At 39.1% G+C, this 24,069-nt stretch overlaps 3 protein-coding genes and 2 non-coding genes across 7 annotated transcripts; 2 read left to right on the top strand and 3 right to left on the bottom strand.

Moving 5' to 3' along the window:
* Positions 1-3,042: 3,042 nt before the first annotated feature.
* trnaa-agc (transfer RNA alanine (anticodon AGC)) lies at positions 3,043-3,115 on the bottom strand. Its single transcript has one exon. It is a non-coding gene; the product is annotated as a tRNA-Ala (tRNA).
* Positions 3,116-4,306: 1,191 nt separating this feature from the next.
* Positions 4,307-4,379, bottom strand: trnaa-agc (transfer RNA alanine (anticodon AGC)). Its single transcript has one exon. It is a non-coding gene; the product is annotated as a tRNA-Ala (tRNA).
* Positions 4,380-5,597: 1,218 nt separating this feature from the next.
* On the bottom strand, positions 5,598-12,897 carry LOC146495080 (dnaJ homolog subfamily C member 16-like). Of its 2 annotated transcripts, XM_085146684.1 has the most exons (15): positions 12,664-12,895; positions 12,137-12,318; positions 11,989-12,055; positions 11,185-11,509; positions 10,889-11,073; positions 10,668-10,772; positions 10,430-10,588; positions 9,986-10,116; positions 9,699-9,882; positions 9,398-9,577; positions 8,786-8,862; positions 8,537-8,617; positions 8,283-8,372; positions 8,024-8,194; positions 5,599-7,923 (listed from the first exon to the last, which is right to left on the bottom strand). In XM_085146684.1, the coding sequence occupies exons 2-15, from the start codon at positions 12,307-12,309 to the stop codon at positions 7,476-7,478; spliced, it is 2,376 nt and encodes a 791-aa protein (XP_085002810.1). In that variant the 5' UTR covers positions 12,310-12,318; positions 12,664-12,895; the 3' UTR covers positions 5,599-7,475. The 2 variants fall into 2 exon arrangements, with proteins under 2 accessions (XP_085002809.1, XP_085002810.1); XM_085146683.1 differs by having other exon boundaries at positions 5,598-7,923; positions 12,137-12,897.
* A 159-nt stretch (positions 12,898-13,056) lies between these two features.
* Positions 13,057-16,351, top strand: casp9 (caspase 9, apoptosis-related cysteine peptidase). Its single transcript, XM_085146686.1, has 11 exons — positions 13,057-13,185; positions 13,287-13,437; positions 13,540-13,750; positions 13,857-13,922; positions 14,000-14,058; positions 14,147-14,323; positions 14,404-14,493; positions 14,730-14,877; positions 14,957-15,145; positions 15,228-15,337; positions 15,437-16,351. The coding sequence occupies exons 2-11, from the start codon at positions 13,306-13,308 to the stop codon at positions 15,539-15,541; spliced, it is 1,287 nt and encodes a 428-aa protein (XP_085002812.1). The 5' UTR covers positions 13,057-13,185; positions 13,287-13,305; the 3' UTR covers positions 15,542-16,351.
* Positions 16,352-19,078: 2,727 nt separating this feature from the next.
* LOC146495078 (L-rhamnose-binding lectin SML-like) lies at positions 19,079-23,934 on the top strand. 2 transcript variants are annotated; one of them, XM_085146702.1, is made up of 11 exons: positions 19,079-19,371; positions 19,591-19,653; positions 21,425-21,585; positions 21,943-21,975; positions 22,053-22,115; positions 22,449-22,584; positions 22,688-22,797; positions 22,880-22,924; positions 23,026-23,158; positions 23,323-23,426; positions 23,567-23,934. In XM_085146702.1, exons 3-11 carry the CDS (start codon positions 21,555-21,557, stop codon positions 23,587-23,589), a joined length of 678 nt encoding a protein of 225 aa, XP_085002828.1. In that variant the 5' UTR covers positions 19,079-19,371; positions 19,591-19,653; positions 21,425-21,554; the 3' UTR covers positions 23,590-23,934. The 2 variants fall into 2 exon arrangements, with proteins under 2 accessions (XP_085002828.1, XP_085002827.1); XM_085146701.1 differs by having other exon boundaries at positions 19,079-19,653.
* Positions 23,935-24,069: the final 135 nt, after the last annotated feature.

Here is a 24,069-nt window from a genome sequence, read left to right as displayed (position 1 = left end):
TGAATAAGAAATCCAGCTCAAGTGATCAACAACTTCTGCATTAAAGAAAAGATAAGTTAAAAAAAAACATACTAATAAGAGCAACGAGACACACAGTGTGATTCCACTTCCACTTACTTTTTTTTGTACCAGATAATCAAACCAGCATACAGGAAAATGTTGACAGGTGACCTTAAAGCCTGTATTGATAGCATTAGCTCAATACAGAGGGCCAGAGAGCACAAGTAAGCAAGAGAGAGGAAGATCACAAGAGACATGCATGATCAGATGATAAACCTCGCCCTTAGTTACTGTTGCTATGCCTGCCAAGACTGTATTGTAGCACACAAACAGCACAGTGTTATGCACCTGTCTGGTTCAAAAACACCAATGGATCAAACAAAAGACAAGAGACCATTATATTAGATAAATATAAGATAACATAACCATAAGCAAACTGCAATTAATAAAACTCTATCAAGACAAAAACAAAACAATAAATACATAGTATGGGCTTTTCCTTCCTGTACCAGTAAAATATTCTGCCCCCCCCCCCCCCCCACACACACACACACACACACACTTTGCAATTAAATTTTTTTTAAATATAATCTTCACATCATTTACGTTTAATTTTATGTATTTTAGAGAATAGTTCTTCCAGTCTCTTGGTTACTGTGTACTGACAGGGAATTAATTTGACTCGGTGTGTGGTGCCATCTTGTGACGGAAAATATGGCAGGCTGTCTATGGATTTGTGCTAATTATATTCATGTATGAAATGAGAGAAAATTATACACAGAATTAAATCACTGACTGTAAAAACAAAATAAATTGACAGAAGGAATTTCCACAAAACATGTACAACTGAATACAACCAAATGTTGCAAAGCCAAACATGAACACAACACCAGACAGATGTGAGTGAGATGAAACAGCATTCATTTTTATGTTATTTGGACTTACCTTGCACTAGCACAGAAAAAAAAAAAAAAAAAAAAAAATTAATTTATATGCTGGAATATGCAGATAATAGGTTTAAATGTTAAACAAAATTCAGAGAATGTTGCATATAATTTAATGTTTGCTTCATGGGTAAAGTTAAAAGATTAAAACTAATAAAACTAGTTTCAAAAAGAGACTTTTTTATTTGATTACATTTTATATGATGGATTATGCAGAAAAAAATAGAATCGGGCTGATCTATTGCTTTATTACCTATTCAGGTTGTGAATCATTTTTTTTAAGTAACTAAGTAACTAATTACTTTTGAAAATAAGTCATCATTACTATCATTACTTTTGGGGGAAGTAATCAGTAATTAGTTATTGATTACATTTTTCAAGTAACTTGACCAACACTGTTCATAACAGAGGACAAATCTGCTCTACAAACATTTCTCAACATTTTTCAGAAGCTTTCACAACTCCTGCCTCGTTTTACACAACACCACTTATCATTCATTAGTCTCTCTGTTATTACAAAACACAGCCAGATAGTCCAAAACACATTGCATGACATATTTGAAAACCTGGCATATTTTTCAGTCTAATGAAATACATTTGAAATTACATTTCCTGGATTGATTAGCTAGTAAAAAAATATTTTGTGTGTCAGTTTCCAGACTATTGTCAGGACAGCTCTGTGTCATAAACAAACCTTATTAATAAGTTTGAAGACAATATAAAATAAATCTTATCCCTTGTGTATAAACTTTGTTTTTAACTTTGCAACCGCATTTGTAATTTCCTTGTTTAAGCAATTTATCACGTTAGACAACTTTTATTAGTAAGGGATCGCGTGATCTGTGAGCTGAATATGTGCGCAGCTGATTAAGGAGCGAGTGTCTGCGTGTGTGCGTGGCATTCTTCACTTCTAAAAAACAACAACAACAACAACAAACCTAAAAACTAAATTACCGGTGTTGTGCCAAATTAGGTATCCCCGACAGAATTAGTTTCCCCTGCGTCGGGAGCACACGCTGGACTGTCCAAACAGTATCCCACATTGTTGATTTTTAGTTTACAAACACTTCTTATAATGACTAACTACTCCTGACATTTTTGAGATGTTAGCTCTTTATACAACGAAGTTATAGTGGGATACAAATAATATCAGGCTGATCCTGCCACAATTTGTCCCCCCTGTGTAAATCACGGACAAACAGTATCCCACATTGCTGATTTTTCGTTCACAAACACTTCTTATTATGACGCATTACTCCTGAAACTTTGGAGGATTTAGCTCTTTATATAGTAAAGTTATAGGAGAATAAAAATATAAAAATAGTTATCAGCCAAAACGTTAATGGTTTGTTAAAAATAATCCCATCTGATACCCGTGAGCAATAAATATATAATTTTCTGTTGTAACCCTCAAACTGAATGGTAATGTAACGATACTAATTTTTCACTTTTTCACAAAATGAAAACATCAGTACTTCTTGGTGCTCCCAGCACAGGGGAAACAAATTTTGTCGGGGATACCTACTTTGGCACAACACCGGCATTTAACCACTGAAATGGTTTCCTTCTGAAGTCCTTTTTTACACAAACGACATTTTCCTATTCATAATATGGCCATGGTGATTTCTTTGTTCTTCTTCCTTTTTTTTTGGTCCTTTTATCATTTCTGTAAACATAAACAAAACATGTCTGTCTTCAGCGGTAAATAGTAAACTGCTAATGGTAATGATAAACTATCATGCACTCATGTAATTGTAAAAAAGAAACATGTTTTCATAGGATATTTTTTCCAAGTACTGCCTTTCATTTGTAAGACTTTGTCTCTCAGCTGTCTGATAAGTCAGTCATTTTAACTGCCATCATTTTAGCATGATAGCATCAAAACTGTTAACATGCCAGGGGCCCTTCTCCTTCTGGGATGAACGCGCAGATGTGTGGCCTGAGGTCTTCGGTCTTCTTAGGGACTGGGTGACCTACCTGGTCAAAGTTAAGATACCACCGTTTATACAAGTTTTAATTACCATAACATAATGATAGCGGGGTAGGAGGACCATGTCATCGGAAAATCTTTGCTTTTATTTGTAAAGAATAAGGTGTATGGAGGATGCGGGCATCGATCCCGCTACCTCTCGCATGCTAAGCGAGCGCTCTACCATTTGAGCTAATCCCCCCTACGTAACACTGTGGTTGTAAACATTACAAGCCGATGATGAACTGAACACTACAAAACCCGGATACATTTTAATTCTATTGTACGTATGCATATTACAAATAAAGCACAGCATCTGTAAAATGCGCATTTGAAACTGTTTAAATATGAGACGCTCCAAAAAGTCAGAACTGGCATTTTTGCTCTGCACATGCGCATTAACAAGCGTTCCACTTTTAATCAGAAGTTCTGTGCTTGTATCATATTCTTGTTCGAAAGAAATGTGCACACAGTGTCCCTAATGTACCCTACTGCAGTGTGTGATGTCATTTAAAGGTTTAACACTTATGGTTAAGAGGCTTATTTAGACAACAAAGCAAACTAAAACACAATTAGATGTTAAGTTTTTCCCATTTACTAATAACTCACATATTTTGTAGCATAAAAAGTTCTTATGGCACACTGTGAAATATGCGAAGTGGTAATTATACGGACTCGGGGAGTGCTGGCACAGCTGTTAGAGAGGACCTGAAAGCTGTTGCTGAATAACTTTCAAATGTTGCTCGGTATGATTACAAAAGTGTATAATTAAAAGTTTAACGAAGGTCGGTGGTTCAATCCCAGGCTGCTCCAGTCTGCATGCCAAATATCCTTGGGCAAGATACTAACCCCATGTTGCTCTCCGATGCATCCATTGGAGTTTGAATGTGTATGAATGTTAGATACTTAGCACTTGAGCTTAGAAGTGCTTGTGTGATTGGGTGAATGAATTAGCTGTATGAAGCGCTTTGAGTGCTCGGACAGAGTAGAAAAGCGCTATATAAGAACCAGTCCATCCATTCTGAATGCTTCAACCGCACCATGCAATAGAAATGCACTGTTTTTGTAACTTACTGAGGATATTATTTAAGGATTCGAGGATTCGAGGGATTATTGATTACTACTTGATGTAGTGCCCAGGAGAAAAAAAAGATGGGAAATGTGACTTTCCATGACCACACAAAAGCTGTAAGTATAACTAGCTTTACTCGAATATTTTTGAAACGTTAAAATTGCTTTAAAACGGGTTGTCGGGTGACCCTTCATGTAAGATCCACCTCCAGTTCAAAGTCTTGCAAGACCTTTGGTCAGAAGTGATCATTTGATGGAGCTGGGACGGCACAGTTTATGAAATTTTAATCTGGATAACAATTTTGACTATAGTCAAAAACTTTGGAGGATGCGGGCATCGATCCCGCTACCTCTCGCATGCTAAGCGAGCGCTCTACCATCTGAGCTAATCCCCCTGGTGTTCACGGTAACGCAGCTCAGGGACAACAAGGTTAAATGTCAGATAAGCTTTTAGAAAGTTAAAATAATGTATCTGGAAGTGTGTATTTTTGTATGAAACTGTATTAAAGGATGTTTGAGAACTCTCCCATATGCTGTAAGTAAAGGATAGAAGTCTTAAGCCTGTATTCATTCTAATGGCAAGCAGAGTGAGACTTGTTAAGGTGCAAAAAGAAGGTATGTTACATAGAATTCATATCTACTAACTTTATTTCCTGGCATGCTCCCTGTTGAAATGAAGGCTAATGTTAGATATCCATATTCAGAACCACACCTGCTGACATGCAAAAACATCTGCTGGAAAGGGATTGGATGACCTCCACAGATCTGACAGATGGTTATTTTCATATTCCTACCTTGCCACATGAGATACCGCTGGCTCCTCCCTCTTGGCTGACTACAAGAGTGAGGAGTGTGTTTCTCTGTTTCTATGCATAGATTTACCTGAATGTAACAGGAGTGCTATGAGAGAGAGCAGAAACACTTCAACATGCCACGATCCACTGTGAAACAGTGCATACGCTGTTAATATTTTCCAGTTTCTTACACATATGCCTGTTGCTGTGTGCATGCATGTTTGTTGCTTATCTCAACCACTGTTTATTTGATAAATTTATAACATACTAAAGGGCTCCATTACTATGGCTGCCAGGCAGTGAAGGACTACACACACAAACACAGACATGCAGGAATTTCATCATTAGATTACAAACACCAGCTACATGGTGGTCCAGCTGTATTCTGCTCTGTTTATTCAAATGTCATTTAGGTTAAATACAGCAGGCAGGTTGGGAATCGCACCATGCAGTCTGGGCCTTGCAAACTGCTGAGGGTTAGCAAAGGGGATACACTTCACTGGCAGGCTGTGTTGAAGTGGGACTTGCAGTGGGAGTTGCAGTTGGAACTTTAGGTGATGTGCATGCTGTATTTCATGGGCAATTTGACCACTACAACACGCTGCAGCTTTGATAGGGTGCAGTTTGAGAGGTGTAGAAATGGGAAAGGCTGTGTTATGTGGGAAATCTGGTTGTTAATACAGTAGCCCACATTAAGCCCAAGCTCCCTGTTGAAATGAAACAAATAACAATTTATAACCAAGTGATGCAACATGGACACTATTATTATATTAATATTAGATTTACCTGATTTAAAGGCATTATGAAATTTTCCAGTTCAAACATGCACTTGAAAGTATGCCTTCAAAACCTTCTGCCAAACACACCCTCTAAGGTGTGTTTAAAATTGTAGAAAACCTGTTTTTTAACAAGACCATTATCTTTCATTTAGCCTAACCAAGCCTAAACACAGTCAATGAATACAAAACAGAAGAGAGCCTTTCTTCAGAATTTTATCTACTACTCCTTTGCAGCAAGAAGGTCCAGGTTCAAATCCACCAAGCACCCAGGGCCTTTCTGTGGGCAGCTTGCACACAGATACCTCAGCTTCCTGCCGTAGTCCAAAGACATTCAGTTAGTGGGGTCAGGTTACTTGGTGATTATAAACTGCCCATAAGTATGAATGTCAGACCTGTCCAGGGTGTACAACACTTCCCGCCTGTGATAGGCTAGAAACAAATTTCACCAGTTTATGCGCACTATTAGCAAACAACTTGGTTTTTTTTTTGGTAGCTATTTAAATAATTCATAAATTTCATTGATTCTTACATTTGATAAGCTAATCTATCTACTTCCCCCCAGCTACAGCAGAAGAAGCCCGTGGGGCAACTGTACTCCCAGATCATTAAACTGGAATATAAGGTAATCTCTCAATACATTACAATGAGTTTTAATCCATAAACATAATGCATTTAATTACTACTAACAAGAGGATAAATACAGTATTAAAGACCACCTGAAACATCTTATGACAGCTGACACTTTTTTACTTAATCAAAAACAAACAAGTAACTGTAGTCTCAGTAGTGTAAAACATTCACTGTATCTTTCAAACAAAATCATTTTTAAAATACATGTCGTATAGATAACATGGTTATGTGCAATATTCACATCACTATGTACCAACAAAAGTATTGTAACAGTATTTTTTTTTACATTGAATGTGAACAAAACAAAATGTATAAACTAGGCAAGCATAACCTAAGTTCCACTTTCAGTTGGGTATGTAATTTAAGATGGCATGTTAGTCAGCCTCAGCCAGTTGGAAAACATTCAGAAGATGAAACGGAGAGCCTGTTTATTATGTTTGCTACATAAAGCTACTGGCTAAGATTTCTAAGTAGGCCAAGGTTGTTGAATAAATCTTGTGTGTATCAACAACCCCATAACAAAAAAGCGACAAGGAAAAAAACAGGAGCATGCCTCGAGGTCCAGGGTAAAAGGCATTGTCATGACATGTATATTGCACAGGAATAGTCAGCACGATGGAGATAATGTATAAACTTAGAGTGAGATGCATACAAATGCAAAGATGTTTAATGTTGGGTTGATGTATCTCTTTTCACAGTATTCATCAGTGGAAGTTTCAAATTCCTTCCCTCGTTTGTCTAACTTTGCAGAAGTGAAATGTGACGCTGCAGTTGGGCAGCTGACATTGAGCTTCTCTCTACAGCTTTCCTAATTTAATCTGTTACACTACTATTTGTGCCACATTTTAAGTGTATAACTGAGTCCAAGCCTGTAGAAGTCCTGGAGTGTCTTGCGAACTAGCTCTGACAGACTATAACCTGACTCTAAGGCTTCTATCGGCCTCTTTCATAGTGTGAGTAAATATGATTTATGGCCATGAAATCCAGATTGTAGACGTTACCACAGTGATTTTGTTTCCTCTTCACAAGGCTGAAGCAGCATTTGCCTGAATAAAAATATGACTAACAGCAGTTTTAAAAAAAATACAGCATGCAACGAGTACTAGAGGTACGCTAAAAGGCCTCCTCCACAGTAGTTAGACTAAAGCCAAGTTTATAATTTTGGCCCAACTTAGGAAAAATCTGTACTTAATATATATCTCAAGTGCAAAAAGAAAAAAAAACTTCAGTAATGAATGAAACCATTTCAGTGTTACAGTAGATAAATACTAAGTCTTTCTCCTGCCATCTATTTATTGGGGGTGATTTTGTCAAGTCCTGGCCAGACTGGGATGTAGTAACGAGGCAAAGTGCCTTCCATCAGCCTTTCCATCCACAACCCGAGGCGGTCCAGTTTGTGGTGGATCTGCAGGGTGGATATGCTGCGAGCTCGGTTGGATTTACGTGGTGGGTGGTCATCGCGGGACCTGGACCTGGACCTCCCCCCAGAGGCGGCTCCTTCATCCTCGGACGACTTGCTGTCAAGGTCTTCCCCGGTGTAGACGGGCTTAAACAGACACAGGTACTTTTTATGACCGTTAAGTGCCAGCACGTAGCCGGTGTAGTCCATCTTGCGGTTTGCCCCTTCGTCGTCGTCGGCATCAATCTGCATTGCATCTTGGGTGTACTCCAGCAGTGTGTTCATCCACTCGCTGTGCTTGTCAAGATTCAGGAAGGAGAAATGTAGTGTCAGGCTCCTAGGAGAGTGCAAACAAGATTTAGAAATATGATAAACACACAAAAGAAACTCACACATACCCTGGATTTAAGTTACTCCACAGTGAATGTTTGTTTTACCCAGTGAAAGAATAGACCTCCTTGGCAAACTTGCTAAGGAGGATGTTCTTGGAGGCATCAGTGAGCACTAGCACTATGTTCATGTGTCCTGGCCTCAGCTTCACCAGGTTGCTCATGTAGGTGATATCTGTCAACTCAGTCACCTCCACAAAATTCTTCTTGGGAGGCCGACTAAAATCCACAGAAAAAACGCAGAACTGAAAAACATTTTTCGTGCATTTCACTCCCACAAGCAACAGAGGTAAAATTATAGTCTTGCCTTGATGTACTACTGCTCCCCGATGACCCATTTTCTGCTTTTGTTCCATCTTTTGCCTTTGGTTTTGTCTGCTTATCATCACTCGAGTCACTGAAAAAACACAGAGAGAAATTCCAAAAGGCATGAACAGAAATAGCAGAGATTAACAGCATTGCTGCTTTACCCCCCCCCCCCCCCCCCCCCCCCCCCCCCCCGGTTTTCTTTGTACTGTTGAAATTACAGAAACAAAAAATGTGTACATTAAATCAGCCGACCTGAAGGCCTGAATGACCACGGTCCCAAACAAGATGAACAAGGCAGAGAAGATGAGGGACAGAAGGGGCATCATCTCACGCCTGCAAGTCATCAATGAGACACAGTGTATTTAAATCGCTAATGTGTACTCCTCCGTATCAGAAAGAGAACGTACGGGGTGTACTGTTTGCAAATTAAATACTGCCGTAGTAGCAGTTCAAAACTTCAACAACTTCTGTTCATAAAAAAATAAAGTTTGTTCTACTTACCAGTTGTTATGCAGAATATCATCAATGACTTCAGAGAGGTAATCATAAGATGCATAGATCCATCGGATTATAAACATCTACAGAACGAAAGCATTAACAGGGTTTGGTAGAACTGGTGGTTGGTAAACACAGGAATCTTTGCAGATTGCAGGGTTCAGACTTTAAATTGTAAATGAAAGATGAACGTAGTCAAGGTAATGTCCTCCATTAAATTAGAAATCTCTTTACAACCTTCTGAAAACCTAGGAAATTACACTCTACTATCGTAGCCACGTGTGAAAATACATCCTGTTTCAACTTATGTTTTTCACAGAATGTTATTTACAAGACAAACATCACGCTTTTTAAAAAATGCTTGAAACTGAAAATCGAGACCACAAACTCATGAGGGAAGTATTTACTGATGTCATAAATTAAGTTAGAAGTAATGTCGTTTTCTCAAAGGCTTCCATATAATAAGACTTCCAATCAGTCGCCCCCTGCTGGTCATTAAAAAAGCTGCAGTTTTCAGGCATTTCTGCACTGGTTTCACTTTTCAAGCACAGAGGCTACATCCATCTTTAGATACAATCTATGATTGATACCCATGATTTCCACTCAAAGAGAACATACAGAGGCAAACTCATTGTTGAGTTCAGGCAGCATGGCGTCATGGATGAGAATGGATGGGTCCTTCTGTAGTCGCTCCAGCTCCTCTTGAAGACACTGCTTGTCTTCCTCACTGCCGTTCCAGGCGGTAACTGGCTTGAAAAATGCTTTTCCTGCAGCATTGCGTCGCTCAAGGATAACCACCTGAACACACACCCCAACACATCCAAAAGAAGATGGGGGATGGGAACCCAAGAAAAGAATTTATAAAAGGTATAGCTTACAACAGGACACTACACTCTCAATACAATATATGACACTCTACCTGTGGTTGCGACTGCACACTGTCCTTGTTTTGTGTGAGGATGTCACAAAGCGGTTGCTGTAGCCGTTGGTAGACATAGGCAAACCTCACAACTTCCCTGGTATTGGTAGACGCAAATGAGAGGAACGCCTGATTCCCAAAGGAAAAGACCTCTTCATCACCCGTGATCAGCAAGACACAATATCTGAAAGGAGGAGAGACGTTACTGCGAATGACAAAAATATGATTTTACAACAAAACCGGTGAACTTGCTTAGAGTCATCAGGAGTAAACAGATGTTTTCCTACTTCCTGCGTCTATGAAACTGTTTGACAGGACAGAGCTCATCAAAGAGCTTCTGATTGACCAGCCGTGGTGCGAGGAGAAACTTGTTGTTTGACATGAACTCGTCAATAATTTGCTTTTTCATTCCTTTTGCCTGTCAAGAAGAAAGAAAAACAAAGAGTGAAGAGATATTTTAATCAAGTTTTTTGCATCAAGTTCACAGTGGTTTAAGAAAATAAATAAAGGAATTACTTTATTTTAGAGATGAGCGGATTGATCCTAAATGTTAATAGTATCAATACCAATAGTGGCATTGGATGGATGCTAGCATAATATCCTCTAAATTCACTATATAGTGCACTGAATTGTGTTTTTTAGGTTAAAAGTACTGATATTGGTATTGGTGCCACAGCAGAAATCGCAGTATCACACAGCACTACTTTATTTCAAGTATTGTTTTAATTTACCTGTATAATGTCAGCCGGCTTGTCAATGTTCTCTTTGAAGACGAGCATGGTCGGAGCATAACTGTTAATATTAAACTGTTTTTGAAGATTAGCAGATTCTGAAAGGCCCTGGTCCACATAGCCAAACTGCAAGTAGTCCTTATAAGCAAAAGCTGCCAACTGTGTAGATGCAAAGATAAGTGATTGGTATGTTGATGCACTTCAGTTACATGTAGCATAAAAATGAGCAAACACTTACTTTATATAGCAGAGGAACAGCAGGCACTTGGTCGAACAGAAGCACATGAGGCTTGTTGAGCTCGTGCCAGCTGTTCAAGAACTGCAGGTCATTCTTGTCAGTTACCTGTAGTTTAGAAAACAAATCCTTTTTAATAAATGTAGTCTAAAAATCCCTCACGATGCAATGTTGTTTTTTTGTTTGTTTGTTTTTTCATTTTTGCAAGACCTGCAGACATTTACCCGCTCCACAAGTCTCTGAGGAAGCAGATCTTCTACAAATTGCCTCAGGTGCTCCTTCGCAACAGCATAATGGAAAAATGTCACTTTGCCATTGATGACTCCGAGTATCGATGGAGTGCGGTGAGCACCGAGGTGATTGGCTAACCGTCTCTCATAGCCTACATCCACCACACCTACTCCAACACCTGCATAAACAGGATATCAAGAAAACACACATCATTACTCACGCTATACATTTACACATCAGGAAGGGGATGCAATGATAATTCTGGATGATTTATAGGTTCACTCCAAACCTAGGCTCTCCATCTCTTGCACCACCTCCTTCCAGACGGGCTCAATATGGATGCAGCTGAAGCACCAGTCGGAGGTGATCTTTATCAGGTACGGTCTCTTGTAGCTGTCAGGCACAACGTCATTAACGTACTGGTTAAAGTGTAATGTGTACTTGCTGTCAGCAAAGTCTCTGTGATTCTTGCTGTTAAAGGGAAAGTTGAAGAAGGACTCGTCGAAGTAAAAGCTATCGTGGCGATGGCCATAGTGAGCGTTGCCATATGCCTGAGTATCATCCATCTGCCCGTAACGGTCGTAATTGGCACGTTTTTCCTCATTGGACAGGATCTGGATTTGCGGTAGAACAAATATAAATACATTATTAGCTTTTACTGACTCACACCACCTAATCCAAGTTTTACTTCAACGCAGATGAGGACAAAAATAATAGCACCCTGGATGAGAATTTTTCCAAACATTTCAGTTTGTATTTTGGATGCTTGCAATATTTTACTTCACACACAGAAAGAGTAAATTGGATGATACGCCTCAGTATTAACTTGATTTTACAAGCTTTGAGCATCACAAAGTTAAAGCACATCATTGCACAGCAGTGGTTTGTGCTATGACTCAATAAAAAGGTCATAAGTCATACGAATCGTATGTGCATTAGGAAATAATTTATGTTTTCTTAAGAAAACTAGTATTTTTAGAAATGCCATGCTAATAATCTCTTGCTTGGGAAAATGTTGACAAAACCTGGGAATCATTTTGTCCTCATCTGTATATGCAACACACCATTAATATTATTTATAAAATCAACTAACCTCATAAGATTTAGTAATCTTTATAAACATGTCCTCAGCACCCGGATCTTTGTTTTTGTCAGGATGCCTAGAGAAGATCAGTTCTATTAGCTCAGAGCACAATGAGGTTTAAAACCTGAAGCCTGAAGTGTCGTGAGGAAATACTTACCATTCTTTAGCAAGACGCTTGTAGAACTTCTTGATCTCTGCCTGACTTGCCATCTTCGTTACTCCCAATATTTTGTATGGGTCCATCTCGGGCTCAGCATAGACAAGTCCCGCCAGCAGCACATGGAGGACCACCACAATGGCCAGTGGCAGAGACAGTTTTGACCGTGCCATCACAGTTACCTTCAACACATCAGAGGAGCGATCGCCATTCATTTAAAGTGGGCAAAAAATGTTTAGGACCTATATTTTAGATGGCTTGCAAATCTGAGAAACCTTTCCCTCCATTAGCTTTCTGATTATGGGAAACGGTGAAGGCAGGCACGATATGCTAAAAACAGTATTACAGCATGCTACCTACAGCACCCAAGCAAGCTAGGCGATATACGGCAGCTGAAAATCAAATATAATTATGGTGTCATGTTACAGGGCCGTGACAGTAACGTTGTTCCTCGAGGATAAACCCTTAGTGTTAGTGGCGTTGCTACAGCGGTTGTCTCAACGCGACATCTCCACGTTTCTAGTCACCTGAAGCAGATGCAGTCAGCCGGTACAACGCCACATAGTGGGGGAAGGTTTTGCCCCTTATTTACCCCGACTCAACGCTGAGTCGAAGCGACAGCGAAATGTAAAGGGTGTGTTCAGCAGCATCCCACAAATTCTCCAGGGCAAGCCGATAACCTGCTGCTGCTGCTGTGAAGCTGGAGCGAGAGTAAAAAAGGGGGTGGAGTCCGGTGTCGAAAGTCATTTCGGGAAATTGAGTGTTTTGTCGACAGGGTACGTTTCTTTTTCGTTGTGCGTTTGGTTTAATGCTCGTCGTAACGCGATTTAAGCTTCAGCTGGCCATCGGTCGCTACCCGCGCGGAAGCGAAGGCGGGGTAAAAAAAATCTAACACACCCTCGCTTTTTTTCTTCGTCCGCTGTAAGTGGACCAATCACAGGCAACGCTGATGTAAACAAGGAAATAGCTTGTGAAACCGACAAAAAAAAAAAATACGAACCGTAAACAACACTCCTACAACAAAGTACCCGTTTCACTTTTACGAAGAAGTAGGATCATTTTCCTCCTTTGTCGACACAGAATTAACCCGTGATCGAAAACGAAATAACAAATTTTTAGTTACAGATTTTTTTCTTCCCTGTGTCTCCAGCGTTAGCATTAAATGGACAATGGATAAAACACACAAGAAGATTCTTCAGCGGAACAGGAGTAACCTGGTGAAAGACTTGGATCCATCAAAACTCTATGATGGCCTTCTGGAAAAAGGAATTTTCACCCAGGACATGATCGATGAGATACAGGTAGGTCGTGGGACTGTGTTTTCTTTTCCTTTTTTTTTTTTTGGAGGGGGGGATAAAGATATCATAATTGTACTCAATTAAGACTATGTCTCCTATTATCAGAGCGCTGGGACCAGACGAAACCAGGCCAGGCAGTTAGTCCGGGACTTGGAAACCCGTGGGAGTCGGGCTTTCCCCTTATTTCTGGAGTGCCTTCAGGAGACAGGTCAGGAGAGTTTGGCAGAGCTCCTACAGAATGGAGCTCCAGCTGTTACCCTGCAGCCCGCAACACCCACTCAAGTTGTCCGCCCTGTAATCCAGCCTCTTCCAATTAGTAAGTGTATTTCATTATGGAATATTTAATGTGAGAGTCTTTAGAGCCAAACACTTTCAGATGATAAAAATTTGACTCATCTGTGTGTTCTTTGTTTCTTTGACAGCCTCTCCAGTGGATGGTAACAATCCAAGTAAAGATGTTGAAAAGCCAAGAATCCCTCCTAGTTCTCGTAAGCTATGCTATCCATTTAAATAACAGTCTTGTAAGTTTATTTGTGCTTAATGTGTATTAATGTGTGTGCCACAGCGCCTGGGGGGGGAAAGCTAAGACCAGGACCGGGCAGAGTAAGACGTGACAGCCTTCAGGTAAGCACCATTTCCGTGCTGCACACTTACATGTTTACGTGACAGCCCTTTCTGTTTTCTTTTTATTGTGCGCCTCTCTGTGCCTTAGGGCTATAAAATGGACGCGAGCCCGTGTGGTCACTGCCTCATCATAAACAACATGGAGTTTGAACCTCACAGCATGCTGAAAAATCGCAAGGGCTCCAACATAGACTGTGAAAAGCTGGAGAGACGATTCAAGACACTCAACTTTGTCGTGCAAGTGAGGACGAACCTGAGACAAAAAGTAAGAATCGGGTCTTCTGCCTCTGTGTGTGTTGAAGGGTATTAAAGATTGCGGACCTAACGGTTAATTCCACATTCCAGCAAATCAAACATGAGCTGTTGACTTTGTCCAAGAAGGATCATTCCCAGTATGACTGCTGTGTGGTCATCATGTTGTCCCATGGCACTGAGGTAAGACATGCTGAGCTGATTCTAATGTTGTTTACAGTTCATTAAAAAAAAACATTGCATCCCTTCAGACTAATCAGCTAGAATACTCTGGAAATACACAGGATTTAATATTTTTTACAGTTAATATTTTAATATTTAACTGGCAAATGCCATTATTCTGGCAAGACAATTTTCTGTGATCTACATCTGACTGGACTGACATGTAAGACAATTTTTGCCAATATTTCTGTCCTTAGGTGAATCACAACCGCTTTCCTGGTGCCGTGTACGGTGTGGACGGACAGTACGTACCAGTGCAGCACATCACAAACTACCTCAATGGCCAGCATTGCCCGTCTTTGCAAGGCAAACCTAAACTGTTCTTCATCCAGGCCTGTGGAGGAGGTAGCTGTCACAGAACGCACGGTTTAAAAATTAATAGGAACAAGTGAGGTGTAAAAATGAGCTTGTGTTTGTCCCCAAGATGAGAGAGACATGGGCTTCGAGGTGTCCCCCGATGAGGTCGAACCATCCTCTGGTGGAATGGATGACCAGACGGATGCTATTCCAATGTCATCCAGCAGCGACTCCCTGAGCATGTCCGATGAACCGGACGCCAGACCCACCCTGCCCACTCCGAGTGACATCCTGGTGTCCTACTCTACTTTCCCAGGTACGTGTTTTTTCTTTCAAACAAAAACAGCCTTTCAGATCTATGTGTCCTTAATACCTTTTTGGCCATGTGACCAATACAGGTTATGTTTCCTGGCGAGAGACCCAGTCGGGCTCGTGGTACGTCCAGACACTGGACTGTATACTTGAGGAAAACGCTGCCACTGATGACTTAGTCACAATGTTGATGATGGTGAGCTTCTCTTAATATATCAGAAAAAATAACTGAGGACTTTAAGAGATTTTGGCTTTAGACACAGTGATGTCTGATTATTGACTCTTCTTGTTTTAGGTTAACAACGAAGTCTCCCAAAACTCTGCAAAAGGGCTCTACAAACAAATGCCCGGTTCCTTTAACTTCCTCCGCAAACTCCTCTACTTTCAAACCCAAACGTAATGGAATAAGTGCAGTAGTCTCTTTCAGTTTCACAGCACTGTAACTTCTTTTTCGGCACAGTTACAGTGTATGTGATTTCTGACTCTGCTGTGAATCTGCTATAACTGAATGGATAACATCTTGTAATTGTAATACCTTTCTGTGTTTTCTGAGGCTTGATGGTTTCTAAATGAGCCTTTTAAAATACTGAACTATTACTATGAAAATGTTGTTCAGGTTATTTTTGTTTTAATTCACACATACAGCAGCAGCTGACAGAGGAAAGATGCACTCCATGCACTCTGCGAACCTTTAATCTACTTATGTGCGTCAGCTCTTTCACAGAGCCAATAATGTTTAACTTATACTCTCCATTGTTTTTGCTCTTTTTCCTGTTCTGGCTGTTTGTGCACTGATCATGTATAAAATGCTGTTTTGTTCATGCTGGGATAACTTTCCGTGAACTAGATATGAGTCACACATCAGACTCAAATAAAAGGAGGAGTGAGATTCTTGTGTGTTCTTTTTTTTTTTTCTGTCTGTAGTAAAAGTTTAAATTATTAATTATTGTAATAATTATAAAAGAATACAATTATTAAATGAAATCTCCACTGAGAGTGGAAGCATTCACTGCTCTTTGTTTGGTCTGTTGTGCTTATGTAGGAATGAGAAAGTGTTGACTTCAACAAATTTGAAGTACTGAATCCTCTTTTAAACATTAAATAATAATTAAACACAATTAAACACATTTTGCTTTTCTTTGCCTTTTTAAGTTTTTTATTGACAGATACAGTCAAGAAATGGCAGGAAAGCAGAGCGAGAGAGAGGGAGACATGTGGCAAAGGGCCGTGGGTCGGACTCGAACCCAGGCTGGCCACACTCAGCTATAGAAATGTCTAAAGTTGTAAATACCTGTTAGAAAAAAAGGATTTTGTTAAGTGGTATAAATCAACTATACATTTGTAAGTATTTGAACTGATTGGAAGTCTCATGATTCCACCTACTTTCATCACAAGTTCTGCAGGTAGCTCTTACAGCAGACTCAACATTTTTGACCAGATTTTGAGTGTGACAGTCTGTTGAGAGTGTATTAAAGAATAAAAAAAACATTTAATAGAGAATGTGGCCACAGTAACTGCTGTGTTTGGGATAGAACAAATCCAACTTCTTCAAGATGGGAAATTAACAGCTATAGTAAAGCGTAAGACGTCCACCAAAAACGTCTCAAAAAGAAAAAATCGTTACATCTCAGTTTTGAATATCATTAAACTGTTTGCAGGGATTTGAAACAGACAATACATACAAGAAAGTCACACAAGACTCATCAAAACTCTCGGGAAGCCAGTGTCAGACACTCGAGGGCAATTTGGCTGTGTGAAACTGCAACCCAAGATTTTAAGTTCTGCAAAATAGGGTAGCTTCAAAGGCTGAGGGTTTTCCTGTGTGATAGTCGCAGTAGTGCAGTAACAATAAAAATAGTTAAGCTTTGAAAGTGTACTGCTCAGAAAGGATGATCAGATGAATTGCATGTCCAAATTGTTCCCATGGGAAGTACCTTTCATGGCTTCACACAGCTGAAAAAGTAATTAAAAAACTCAAGACACCTTTCTCTTTTTCCCCCCTATTTTGGTAACATACATAAATTACAGTATGTAGGTCTGGTACTATAAGAATCAAATGTTTACTTATTAGTTTTTACTACAATATCCAGGACTTGGCGTTTGCGTCTCAGTTTACCTTCTAAGAGATTTATTCCCTCCAAAGCCACCAGGGGTCTCTATACAATTAGAAAAGGAAAACGTTTCAAACCAGTGCTTCAGGACCCCAAAATGAATCAAAGCACCCCCAAAGATTTCTTACTTTTTTGACAATATTTGCTGTTTGTGTGAAACACTACTAAAAAATATAAAAAGCATACAGTACTTGGTTGAGACGTAACATTTTAACAACAAAAGTATAGATAACCCCCCCCCCCCCCCTTCCCATAATGGTTTGTTCCAGCTCGCCTCTCCCCTACTCTGGCTATAGCGCAGTTGCTGCTGGAGCGATGGTGGCTCAGCCGAGCGGAGGTGTAAGTGCCTGGCTTAAAACAGGACATACTAGCTACATTTAACCTCCAGTTACTCTTTATATAGTTAGGTAGGAGACAGACCATGGAAACATTACACCCAGGTAACTTGCAGTGTTGAAAACGTGTTTTCCGACAATGTTTGCTACCCTACAATCCATCCTGCTCTGTAGTAAAATCAGCAACATTTGACCGTCCTGTTGCTCCCATTGAAATGTATACAGCCTATTTAAAATCTAAAACTTAAAATTGTCCATAGCCTACTGTTTTTACCACTGTCCTGTTTTAAATGGATACTAACTAGCTAACTGACTGGATGCCCATTAACCTTATAACTCCTGTTGTGTGTGTGTTTGTGTTTGTGTACAGAGAGACAGCCAGGTTCATAATGGATATAAGGAAGTTTTTTCATAAAAAGGAGCCACATTCAGGTAAAAGTGTAAAATCAAATGATCCGACAATCAAGAATAATGTTGGATGAGTGTTTCAATATTTATCTTTTATTAGATGTTCATGTGGTTTGGTTATTTGCCTTTTGGTTGAAAGTACACCGACAGAGGACTTTTTGTTAGTGATCTTAATAGTATTTTTTCATATTAATGTAATTTTTCATCTAATTGAATACAATCTATTTGTGTATGATTGTCAGTCCAAAGAAGGAGAGAGGAAAGAGGGAACGTGAGGAGAAAGTACAAGGTCAGGAAGAACCAGGTAAGAAAACAGACAGGGAATTGTGACAGGCAAAACAGAAACTGTTAAACTGACAAAGAGAAAAAACCTGATTTTACTCTAACAATCAGGAAGTTGTGTTCTCCCTATATTAAAGCTGCTATACAGTCTGACAAAACGTCCTGCGTCTGCGCAGAAACATTGGGTAGGATGTTTTTCAGGTAGGATGGATTCCCAGAACACTTGTTTCCAATTAAAGAGATGTATTTCCTTTCCAGATAAAACTAGTTTTTGCCTAGCCTCTTGATAGACAGACATGCACAGTAACGGCCTAACTTCTGCTTATGGGAAAGAAACACGAAAACCCGACTGTAAACGTTTGTACACAATATAGTAGCTATAGGCAGGGGCGATTTTAGCCCATTTTTGGTGGTGCTTCAGCACCCCCAAAATGAATCAAAGCCACCCCATAAGATTTCTTACTTTTTTGACAATATTTGCTGTTTGTGTGAAACACTACTAAAAATAGAAAAAGCATATAGTACTTGGTTGAGACATAACATTTTAACAACAAAAGTATAGATAACCCCCCCCCCCCCAATAATGGTTTGTTCCAGCTCGCCTATCCCCTACTCTGGCTATAGCGCAGTTGCTGCTAGAGCAATGGTGGGTCAGCGGAGCTGAGGTGTAAGTGCCTGGCTTAAAACAGGACATACTATCTACATTTAACCTCCAGTTACTCTTTATATAGTTAGGTAGGAGTCAGACCATGAAACATTACACCCAGGTAACTTGCAGTGTTGAAAAAGTGTTTTCCGACAATGTTTGCTACCCTACAATCCATCCTGCTCTGTAGTAAAATCAGCAACATTTGACCGTCCTGTTGCTCCCATTGAAATGTATACAGCCTATTTAAAATCTAAAACTTAAAATTGTCCATAGCCTACTGTTTTTACCACTGTCCTGTTTTAAATGGATACTAACTAGCTAACTGACTGGATGCCCATTAACCTTATAACTCCTGTTGTGTGTGTGTTTGTGTTTGTGTACAGAGAGACAGCCAGGTTCATAATGGATATAAGGAAGTTTTTTCAAAAAAAGGAGCCACATTCAGGTAAAAGTGTAAAATCAAATGATCCGACAATCAAGAATAATGTTGGATGAGTGTTTCAATATTTATCTTTTATTAGATGTTCATGTGGTTTGGTTATTTGCCTTTTGGTTGAAAGTACACTGAGAGAGGACTTTTTGTTAGTGATCTTAATAGTATTTTTTTCATATGAATGTAATTTTTCATCTAATTGAATACAATCTATTTGTGTATGATTGTCAGTCCAAAGAAGGAGAGAGGAAAGAGGGGAACGTGAGGAGAAAGTACAAGGTCAGGAAGAACCAGGTAAGAAAACAGACAGGGAATTGTGACAGGCAAAACAGAAACCGTTAAACTGACAAAGAGAAAAAACCTGATTTTACTCACACAATCAGGAAGTTGTGTTCTCCCTATATTAAAGCTGCTATACAGTCTGACAAAACGTCCTGCGTCTGCGCAGAAACATTGGGTAGGATGTTTTTCAGGTAGGATGGATTCCCAGAACACCTGTTTCCAATTAAAGAGATGTATTTCCTTTCCAGATAAAACTAGTTTTTGCCTAGCCTCTTGATAGACAGACATGCACAGTAACGGCCTAACTTCTGCTTATGGGAAAGAAACACGAAAACCCGACTGTAAACATTTGTACACAATATAGTAGCTATAGGTTATTTTTTTGTCATGTATCATCACTGAATTCATTAATTTCAACAAATAAATATTATTTTGTAGGATTCCTTAAGGACTCCTGTTGGAATGTGGAGGGCAAAGATTACTATACGTTTTGTTATATGTATGTGTATATATGTATATGTATATATGTATATGTATATATATATATGTATATGTATATATATATGTATATATATATATATGTATATATATATATAAAACTGCATTTTCATGCAGTTCATTCAAAGTTTTATCAGCTTTTCCTCCCGATAAGGACAAACTCCCACAAGACTATAGAAAAAAAGCATTTTGTGTGAATTAACAAAAGATACCACAGCTTTTTATGTCATTCTCCACATTTATTCATTTGTGCTGAAATGATTGTTTTCATTTGCAACAGCAGCATTTCTTTATCGTGCAGAATAATATAAACGCGATACAAATTCTAGTAGTTATGAAATCAAATATTTTAAATCAACAGCAAGTGCGGTGTTGCAAACAAGTAAAGTTAGCAAACATAACTTTAATCTTTATTAATCCTGTCAGATTACAGTACGCTTCCTGGTACAGTTTCGCTGCAGTAATTCAAGATGTGCGGTAATTCTGGGTCTTTATGAAGGCGGAGACAGGAATACAGTAACAGGTGTTACTGCAGGAAGTTCACTAAAAAAATAAACTGTAACCACTCAAAGAGCTATCTGAAATTATTGTGACTACCTAATGTCAAAGATGCTTCATGAGCAAATGCTGTTTCAAGTTGCAAACAGAAACAGACAAATTTGTCCTGACATATCCATCTGAGCCTGTGTGAGAAAATCAGAAAGTGTTCAAAGGCATAAATTAAAACGTGTAAATAGGAGTACTGGGACTAAAAACATGCTGTATGTTTTGTTTGATTTAAAATCCACTTTAGTAGTGTAGAGAGGTAAAATGTGACAGATAAATTATGGACCTAATTACAAAGCGCTTTTCTACTCTGAGCACTCAAATTGCTTTTTACAACCCTCATTCGCCTATTTACACATTTTATCCTATGCTTTTAAACCCCTGAAGTTCTGACTCATTTACCTTTTACAAATTTACACAGCCACCTCTTAAAAACCTAAACTCTCGTGTAAACATAGTAAAGTGTGTCACCAAGCCATAACCCTGAAATCTAACCACACCTGAAGGGAAATGGATACTCCTTCCAGGAATCAGCTGTAATAAATATGTGTGGAACAGGTTAATTTTCAAGAATAATGAATGAGCCCATTGTTGGGCTTGAAAACAAAAACCACTTTGATTATGTGAAATTCTTACCATCATCTTCATTACAGTCCAAAGACAACAAGTCATTGTCCATTGCCTTTGTTGCACTTGAACAACAACGTGAGTTGGTCACATGTTCACATTTTTACACCAGGAAGTAAGAGCCAGTAGTTGTGCAAGATAAAGATCTTGTTCAATTCTTGAGCCAGCAGAATAAATACCAGCGTAACCGTCCCAGCCACTATCAGTTCCACAAGCCTCTCGAGACTGGAGCTTCTACAGCCATGCTCTCCTTCAGACTCTGCACCACACTGCGTGAGTATACAAGTGATTCACTGCCAGTGTGACAATTATGTGGGTTCATATTCAAATTAGGATGCATTGGAGGTAAATTTATTTATTTTATGATTTCAGTCATTACAGAATAAACTACAGTGTTCGCTACCTATGGAGTAAAGAATGAGGGAAGAATTGATTGATTTGAAACTGTTGTTACGAGTGTACAAACTTTACTTAATAAAATCTGCAGAAACAAATATTGTTAATGTTCTATGTATTATCCAAAAATAATAAATAATGTATGCTTCTCTGCAATAATAGATACATTTTTCAAACTTTAAAAAAGTGTCATTTTTACTTTTATAATAAAAATTGACACTTTTTTGTTTTCAGTGCTTGCAACAGCTTGTTTGCTCACATCATCAGGTAAATATCTGATAGTGCAGCATTTATTCTCTATATACTTAATCTATATACTTAATCTTTCATATTTATTACTTTAGTTGTTTCCACGGAGACAACAGTGACCTGTGATGATGGAATCAATGTCCAGCACTTAAGCTGTGGTATGTGTAAAATATCCAAGACTGTGTGTCAGCATCCACAACAAACAGCACATCTCGATTTTTAAAGCATAAATATTTTTCATCAACCAGCATTGTAGTTTTGCACATTAAACATCAGCTTAAATAACCCTGAAAATGTTAATGTTATAACACGATAAAGATGTCGGTTAAAAATACTGCCTTAGTAACATTTTTTCCAAAAATGTGTTGAAAGCTCATAAAGCTGTGAAAAGTACTTTGCAGTTTTGGCTGAGCATATATTCTTGGCTTAAGGACAAAGTATACAGTATAGTTGTACTTGGGTGCAAAAAGACATTCCTTGGTGTTTAACAGATAATGGAGCGATCATAGTGCAGGCTGCACTGTACGGACGTAAAGACCGTGAGACCTGCAGTGAGGGCAGGCCTCAGGATCAGCTTCAGAATACACAGTGCTCTCAAAGGGGCACCGTGGATATCCTTAAGGCAAGGTATTACATTTTAGTGCTCAACTGCCAGTGAGTCTTCAGGTATTTTTCTATATATTTTATGTTATATACACTACATACATAACACTCACTGTTATTCCTAAAGGTGTGATGGCAGGAAGGTGTGCGAGATAAACACAAATGTCGTTCGTACCTCGGATCCCTGCGTCGGCATCTTCAAATACCTGGAGACCAACTATACCTGCTTCCCAGCAAGTCAGTCACATGTCTGCATGAGTCTGCTAACCAGTCTGTGTGATGTGATTGATGTTTATTTTTGTTGGGGTTTTTTTGACAGTTCAAACAGTGACCTGTGAGGGTTCTTTGGCACGTTTGTACTGTGGTAAGATTACGGGTTTTTTTTGTATTTATGTTGGAACAATGTGACGAACCTACAAATGAGCTACTTTTCATTCCGGGCCTCTTTCCTCTTCTTTGGCATAGATGTTGGGCAGGTAATATTGGTCTACGGAGCTTACTACGGACGCCTTGACAAGACCACCTGCTCTTTCGGGCGGCCTGACTCTCAGATTCAAAATGTGTACTGCTCAAACCCCACTCCCAAAGTCGCTCAGAGGTCAGTGAGTGAAGCATAAACAAGTTCCCTTGTTCACTTCGGAATGAAATAAGGAAAAGAATGAACCATGATGGTGGAGGTTTTATATACGAGGATTTAGTAATGTATTCCATGGGATCAGTGACTCAATGGCCCTTTTCAGTCATGCCATTCTACGTTTACAGGTGTAACGGGAAAAACAGCTGTACTATCAGCGCCAGCAACTCAGTGTTTGGAGACCCCTGCTATGGCACGTACAAGTACCTGGAGGTGTCTTACGTTTGTGATTGTAAGTACCTGTTTAGCTCTGTCAGTGCAAACAGCCAATCTAGCCATACAGAGTTTTTGTGTCGGGGTGTGGAGAAATGCAAGATACACACAGAATATGGCAACAATCTTACCACACCTTTGTTTTCCACTCTTTTGCAGATCCTGTCACCGTCACTCCATAAACATCTCTGATATTAGTTTCATGTCACAAGCATTTACTTTACTTTCACAAATATAAGATTAAAATTTGTCTCATTCAAATTTTGAATAAGACACTTTGTTATTCTTGTGGTTTCTCACTGGGAAATATATAATATTTGTCAACTCTGTACAATCTGCATAACACAACAAACATAGCAAATTTGCATACTATAAAAGCTTTGAGTCTTGTTTTATGTTGTGCTGCTGCACAGGAAATTATGCGGTTTATTTTTCCTGTTTGGGTTGTATTCAGCATGAGCAGCTGTAATCAAAAATGTCAATATCTACAATCAGAAATAAAGTTTATTAAAACCTACTTAGAATTACTTACTTGAAAAGTTGTTTTTTTTAAAGGAATTCTGAAAAAAGCCAATAAAATTCGCCACTAATAAAAAGTGACTACCCCGCGTTAAAATCAACCACCATTTCCACATGAATGGCTATCTCCGTTTTAAAAATGA

The sequence above is a fragment of the Neolamprologus multifasciatus genome, chromosome 20 (genome assembly GCF_963576455.1).
Source record: "Neolamprologus multifasciatus chromosome 20, fNeoMul1.2, whole genome shotgun sequence".
NCBI lineage: Eukaryota > Metazoa > Chordata > Actinopteri > Cichliformes > Cichlidae > Neolamprologus > Neolamprologus multifasciatus.
This window is presented reverse-complemented; position numbering and strand designations above follow the sequence as displayed.

What these genes read in the sequence shown, in the direction of transcription:
- LOC146495080 (XM_085146683.1), bottom strand. Translation starts at nt 12,351, where the DNA reads ATGAATGGCGATCGCTCCTCTGATGTGTTGAAGGTAACTGTGATGGCA. An exon ending in AAGCGTCTTGCTAAAGAATG is followed by an intron (nt 12,056 to 12,136) that starts GTAAGTATTTCC and finishes GATCTTCTCTAG; the next exon opens with GCATCCTGACAAAAACAAAG. An exon ending in GAGGTCTATTCTTTCACTGG is followed by an intron (nt 7,924 to 8,023) that starts GTAAAACAAACA and finishes GCACTCTCCTAG; the next exon opens with GAGCCTGACACTACATTTCT.
- casp9 (XM_085146686.1), top strand. Translation starts at nt 13,306, where the DNA reads ATGGATAAAACACACAAGAAGATTCTTCAGCGGAACAGGAGTAACCTG. An exon ending in TAAGACGTGACAGCCTTCAG is followed by an intron (nt 14,059 to 14,146) that starts GTAAGCACCATT and finishes TCTGTGCCTTAG; the next exon opens with GGCTATAAAATGGACGCGAG. An exon ending in GTCCTACTCTACTTTCCCAG is followed by an intron (nt 15,146 to 15,227) that starts GTACGTGTTTTT and finishes TGACCAATACAG; the next exon opens with GTTATGTTTCCTGGCGAGAG.
- LOC146495078 (XM_085146702.1), top strand. Translation starts at nt 21,555, where the DNA reads ATGCTCTCCTTCAGACTCTGCACCACACTGC. An exon ending in TTGTTTGCTCACATCATCAG is followed by an intron (nt 21,976 to 22,052) that starts GTAAATATCTGA and finishes TTATTACTTTAG; the next exon opens with TTGTTTCCACGGAGACAACA. An exon ending in CTATACCTGCTTCCCAGCAA is followed by an intron (nt 22,798 to 22,879) that starts GTCAGTCACATG and finishes TTTTTTTGACAG; the next exon opens with TTCAAACAGTGACCTGTGAG.